This window comes from Chiloscyllium plagiosum, chromosome 19 (genome assembly GCF_004010195.1).
Source record: "Chiloscyllium plagiosum isolate BGI_BamShark_2017 chromosome 19, ASM401019v2, whole genome shotgun sequence".
Taxonomy (NCBI): Eukaryota; Metazoa; Chordata; class Chondrichthyes; order Orectolobiformes; family Hemiscylliidae; genus Chiloscyllium; species Chiloscyllium plagiosum.
The window spans coordinates 4,690,321-4,696,995 of NC_057728.1; the positions used below are offsets into that span (position 1 = coordinate 4,690,321).

The window sequence follows — 6,675 nt, forward strand, 5'->3', positions numbered from 1 at the left end:
ATTTGCACAGAAAACTCTCACAAAAGAGTGATGAGCACATTATCAGAGGCTGGCTGAGGGATGAGAGTGGGCCATTAAAGTGCATAGGTTCACTTTCCATCCACAACTAAAACCCCAATTTGTTTTCATCGTCCGGGCAGCAAAGAGTTAAAAAGTGTCCAATTCAGATGGACAACCAACAAATCCATCCCTGGCTCATCCCCTTTCCATTTGTTGGATTTCACTTTGCGTCACGTTCGCCTCCAGCCTGGAGCAGTCGAAAGAAGAACGGGAGCAGTAATCAATGCCCCTTTCAATGTGTTGGAAATATCGACCCCCAGCCCCAGAGCCCGAGCAGGACTCATAACCCACCACCTTCCGTGGCCCCTTCCTCTCCCCCTGCCCCCTCAAAGCTTAGTATTAAAAAAAAACCCAAGAGCTGGGCCTCTTAGCAAAGCTAAGTTACCCCAGCTCGCATCTAAAGGGTTTATTTTCGGGACAGATCGACTGTATAGGCAGTTGATGTCTCTCCGGCTCCCTGCTTTCTGCTTGTAAGTTTGCAGAAATCCCACAGACATGTTGACTAGAAGGTAAAAAAAATCGCAAATCCGGCTCTATTTTGCTTTTTTTTATTTTAACAATAACGCCGGGTGGCAGATCCGTATGTGGGACTCGAATTGGATTCTTGAGGGGGTGTCCGGTGTCTTGTACTTGAGGGGGGAGAGAGGGAGAGAGAGAACCTTCCTTGAAAGGAGAGCGTTCAATGACTGATTTTGCAAGAGTTTTTTTTTCCTTTCGCCCCCAGTGTCTCTCTCCCTCTTTCCCTGGATGAATCCGAACAGTGATGCAGCCAGGGACCTACAGTCCAAATTAATCCAGCACAACATGGCAGATCGACACCGTGTTTAGCAAGGAGAGAAGCAACTGCCTTTGTATTCTGCCATGCATAGCACACAGTACTGCACCGATGGCCCCGATGTACCAAGGTAAGACTTGAAATTAATACACTCCCCCCCCCGTCTCTCGTATGATCTTGTCAATGAAATCAGCTGGGAGGTTGAGGATGGGATGGTGGGTGGGTTGTGTTGGGGGTGGGTGGGTTGAGGTAAAGAGGGGTTCATTGTGAGGGGATGGGGGGGGGGGTAGGGAGAGAAGTGGTCAGTTTCACATTCTGTGGTAGCCCTTGTCTGTGTTCGGAAATCGAAGGGAGACCTCACTGGGTTCAAGTGAAATAGATCTTCTTATTGTTCAGAACAAGCGGAGGTTGGGGGGTGGGGGAAGTCTAGACTCTGTCAGCTGGGATACCCCCCTCCTGGGCTCGGATTCCCACTCCAGTGGGTTTGTAACAACAATAAAATATACAAAACCTGTAATGTCAGCTCCCCCCCCCCCTTCCAATTTTATTTCGGTGACTATTTAACGCGAACCCACTTCTGGGTTGTAATGTATTAAGACTAGGGGAGCGAGGGGAAATCGCTGAAATGATTAATTTCTCTGACCTGCGAATAACCAACTGAGGAAACTTTGCGTGTTCATGGAAGTCCCATTGATTTACGGGGTGAGCAGTTGGAAGGATTTCCTGGTGATAGCGGGGCTTGGATAAAACACTGGGAGACAAAGGAATGCTTTAAAGGGGGCTCGGGGGGGAAGCAACTCTACACGAAATTTCTGCTTTGTTGTTTTTTGTTGTTGTTGTAATGGCAAAGCCCTTTTCAGTTCCGTTCCCAGCAACGCAAATTTAAAAAAAAATCAACTCTGCTTTTTAAGTTCTTGCATGTTTGGGAAAAAAAATAGCACCCAGTGTGTTGAAAACGAATTTCCCAGCACTGTGAAAGGGCACGATCAGTGTAGAGAAACTATCTGGGTTCTGAAATGATTGCTTCCTCTCTCTGAAACCTTCACCTGCTGCCCTCTGCCGGCTATCGCTCTCTCTGTTGAGATATCTGACCAGTGGGTTCTCTTTTTTTTTCCCGACATCGGGGGTGGGGTGCCTTTATTTCGGTGCTTTCCTGGTGATTTATTACTGCAGTTGTCCCCACGTATTGCTCCAAGTCTTGCCACATTCCAGCACAAAACTGTGCATTTGCAAACAGTTGTCCCGTTGCAGTCCCAGTGCTGTTGTGCAACGCTATTCACTGCTTGCCTCTGGTTTGGTTTGGAATGTTTGAAGGAAACTACAGTATGATCACTGCGGATGACCAGAGAGAGAGAGAGAAAATAAAGCGTTCCTGAGTTTGAACGGTTTGGCTTACGAATTTGACGGTTGCATTTGGCGTGTTACACATTCACTGTAATGACACGCTAATTAGTGACCGGGACACAGATTTCACCACCAGCCTCGCGCTGTGTGGAAAATGCTGGTGTTGGATTTTCAGTTATAACGTGGGAAAAGGAAGAATGGAGCTTATGCCCGCGCGAAAAAAAAAGTCAGCACAAAGCTAGCAAGAAAAAAAAAATCCCTTTGCATTTACCTACAAATGAATTAATCTCAGTCAACAGGGAAGTCGTGCAAAGCTCCAACTCTCCCCAAGGCTTCTAGTGAGCGTTTTCCCAAACTTTCCTCAGCAGGGACTCAGTGCAAATATGAATACAGGACGCTTTGTAGGTATTACCATGCTCACCTCTGTGGAGGTTTTCATGCACGTGAGGTTACCTCTCAGGAAACAGAGGCTGCGATTTGTAAATATTAATATGATCACAGGGATGTGCTTATGTAAATATTAATATATGGACAGGGACCCACTGTAAATATTAACACGCATAAATGAATCCTCTGTAAGTACTGCCCATTCAGAGAGACCCTCTATAAATAATGCCAGGCTTACAGAATCCCTGAAATATTGCATTCACACAACATGCAAATATTTCAGGGTTTATCTGAAAATTCCATTCTCTTTTGGGAGCCTCTGTAAATGGAAACATGCTCAAATGCACTGTACATTGTAAATATTAACCTCTTCCCTGCACCCATTTGTAAAGATTAATGGGACAAGGACCTTTCTGTAAATACTTTCAAATTTCACAGGGAATCTTAATACTAACATACAGTCATAGAGTCTAGTAGCATGGGAACAAGCCCTTTGATCCATGCCAACAGCACCCTGTCAACTTGAACGTCTTTCCTTCAGAGGAGTGACCAGAATAGACTTCCATAAAGATAATCACCACTGAGAGACTTTAGCATCTTGACTACACCTCGACCGACCACCTCCTTGTCAAAACTGAAATGTTACTCCCAATTCCTCTGCCTCCGAGAAGCAATTCCACTTCAGAACATCCCAGATTCCTCGTATTTCAAGGACCAGAATTTCGCCTCTCACATGATCAACAACGCCCTCCAACACATTTCCTCCACTACCCGCACCTCCGCCTTCGAAACCCTCCCCTCCAATAAACATAGAACCCCCCCCCGTCCTCATCTTCCACCCCACGAATTTCTGGATACAGCATGCTATCCTTTGCCATTTTTGGCACCTTCTGTCAGACCCCACCATCAAAACTATATTTTACTCCCCACCCCTATCTGCGTTCTGCAGAGATTATTCCTTTCGCAACTCCCTTGTTAAGTCAATGGCCCCACCAACCCACCCTCCACACCCAGCACCTTTGCCTGCTGCTGCAAGAGGTGCAAAACCTCTGCCCACACCTCACCTCTCACCTCTGTCTAAAGCCCTAAATGATCATTTCAAATCTGGTGGAGATTTTTCTGTACCTCATCTACTGCATCCGTTGCTCTTGATGTGGTCTCCTCGACATAGGGGAGAAAGGACGGCAACTCACAGAGCAGTACAGGGAATATCTGTGATCTGCACACACCAAACAACCCCATCGCCCTGTGGCTAACCACTGCAACTCCCCCTCTCACTCCTCCAATGACATGCAAATCCTGGGCCGCCTCCACTGCCAAATCAAAGCGACTTGTCAACTGGAGGAAGAACACTTCATCTTCCACCTCGGGACACTTCAACCACACAGCAACAACATTGATTTCACCAGTTTCCAAATCTCCCCTCACCCAACCACATGCCAGATCCAACCCTCCAGCTCGGCACTGCCCTCATGACCTGTCCTACCTGTCCATTTTCCTTCCCACCTATCTGCTCCACCCTTCCCATCAACCTATCACAATTATCTACCACCTGCATCCACCTATTGCCTTCTCAGCTACCAGCTGCCCAACCCCACCCCCCCACCTCCCGATTTATCACCCAGCCCCCTTTCCCCTCCACATTCCTGATGAAGGACTCATGCCCAAAACAGCTGTCTGACCTGCTGTGCTTTTCCAGCACCACCCATTTTGACATTAACATCCTCACAAGCTCTCTAACTATGTTATTAACTTCACCGGGGTCCTGTGTAAACATAAACGCCCTCACCGGGTCACCGTGTAAACCTAAACATCCTCACAGAAACCCTGTGTAAATACAAGCACCCTCACAGTGGGCCTGCGTAAATATAAACATCCTCACAGAGGCCCCGTGTAAATATAAACACCCACACGGGGGCCCCGTGTAAATATAAACACCCACACGGGGGCCCCGTGTAAATATAAACACCCTCACGGGGACCCCGTGTAAATATAAACACCCTCACGGGGGCCCCATTTCAATACAAACACCCTCACAGAGGCCCTGTGTAAATACAAACACCCTCACAGAGGCCCTGTGTAAACATAAACACCCTCACGGGGTCTTCTGTCAATGTAAATATCGTTAAATGAGTAAATATGAGCACCTCACAGCAAACCGTAATTAAATATTAATGTGCCTGTACGACCCCTCTGTGAATATCAACACTGTCAAAGAAACCTCTTTGAATAGTGGCATGCTCAAATGCACCCCTCTCTGTAGATATTAATCTACCTGCAGTGACAATCTGTAGTAACACACTCACAGGGACCTTCTGTTCATATTAATTCACGGGGGATACGTTCTACTGTAAATATTAACAGTTCAACTGTACATAATGACTTTTATGACCAGAAAAGTTTCCAAAAAGTATTGCAGCCAGTGAATTGCTTTTGAAGTGTAGTCCCACATGTAATGTACAGCCAGTCCAGAGCCAACTTGGGCCCAGTAGTTCCCACAAACAGCAACGAAAATAAATGCCTTGCTAAACTCAGTTTTCATGTTAGGTGAGAGGTAAATATTGGCTCAGTCTTTTTGAATAGGATCTTTTACATCCACCTGACATTAGTTCAGCATCTCTTCTGAAAGATAATGCAGTACTCCCTCATATTTTCTTTTCAGGACAATTGATAGTGGTAACATGGGTCTGTCATGGCAGGATTTGATCTATCATCCCAGGACGTTAGTATGGGGTACTGGATTATACAGTGACATCACAAGAACAGCACCAACTCCCCTATAAATCAGCAACCTCAGGTGACGAAGCCATGGTTGTTGCAGATTATGAGAACTTGAAGTGAAAAACAAAATATTCAACATCATCTGTGGGAGAAAAACTGAATTAACGCTACAAGGTCAATGGCGTTTTGTGGGGAAGATGCAGGAGTGTGAAACCAGTGATACCAGCGTGGAAGACAAGGGTTGACAGATGAGGAAAATGTGCAGAATTCCTGATTGCACAGAGGTTCCTGGGGGTTTATGAAAGGAGGCAGGATAGCTAGTACTATCAGCAGAACAGTTCTTGCTGCCTCTTGCCTCAGTTTGCATGATGGAATTGACTTTCACTTTATATTGGACAGGCTCCAATGTAGCGCAAGGAGGGGAGCTAATCTCTGCCTGCTTATTACAAACAGTTCTAAATGTTGTGATGGTCCTCAATTTAATACTATCCCCTGAAACCACTCTGTGTACACTTCCTAATCCCAAGCATGTAACAGAGCCCATCACTGCACAATTTGGCCTAGCTTTTAGTTAAAATGTCATCTTCTATTTGAAAAGGAAGGCTCATGGTTAGCCTCGCAGAGCCAGGGACGAAAGTTTAATTCCAGCCTTGGGTGACTGTCTGTGTGGAATTTCCATGGTCTCCCCTTGTCTACATGGATTTCCTCTGTGCTCTAGTTTCCACCCACAGTCCAAAAATATGCAGATTAACTGGCGTCCATGCTAAATGGCTCTGTAATATCTAGGGATTTGCCGTTTAGGTGGATTAGCCATGATAAATGCAGGGTTATGTGGACAGAGGTAAGGCTGGGTCTTAGAGGGATGTGGTTTGGAGGATTGGTATGGACTCAATGGATTGAATGACCTCTTTCCAGACTGTAGGGATTCTATGAACTTCCATTTGTACAGCTTCTTTCACAATCTTGGAAAATGCTGAATTGCTTTACATTTAATGAAGGAGAAAGTGAGGACTGCAAATGCTGGAGATCAGCATCCAATATTTATCACTTGACCAACCACACTAAAGCAGACTATCTGATCATTATTACGTTGGTGCTTATGGGATTTTGTGATGCTAAAATTGACTGCCATGTTTCATACCATACAACAATTTTTATAATTTTAAAATACTTCATTAAATGTAAGCTGAAAATGTGTTGCTGGAAAAGCGCAGCAGGTCAGGCAGCATCCAAGGAACAGGAGAATCGACATTTCGGGCATAAGCCCTTCTTCAGGAATGAGGAAAGTGTGTCCAGCAGGCTAAGATAAAAGGTAGGGAGGAGGGACTTGGGGGAGGGGCGTGTGGAGGGAGGTCAAGGTGAGGGTGATAGGCCGGAGTGGGGTGGGG

The 6,675-nt window shown here is 45.9% G+C and overlaps 1 protein-coding gene across 7 annotated transcripts in view; it reads left to right on the plus strand.

Moving 5' to 3' along the window:
- Positions 1-229: 229 nt before the first annotated feature.
- The window catches only part of hipk2 (homeodomain interacting protein kinase 2), a 270,569-nt gene continuing 264,123 nt past the window's right edge, over positions 230-6,675 (plus strand). For 4 of the 7 annotated variants that reach the window (XM_043708957.1, XM_043708961.1, XM_043708963.1 and 1 more), the window contains exon 1: positions 231-965. In XM_043708957.1, coding sequence (XP_043564892.1) covers positions 947-965 — 19 coding nt within the window. In that variant the 5' untranslated portion in view covers positions 231-946. Of the gene's footprint in view, positions 966-6,675 lie in introns of all 7 variants that reach the window. The other 3 variants (XM_043708958.1, XM_043708962.1, XM_043708956.1) reach the window with 2 other exon arrangements.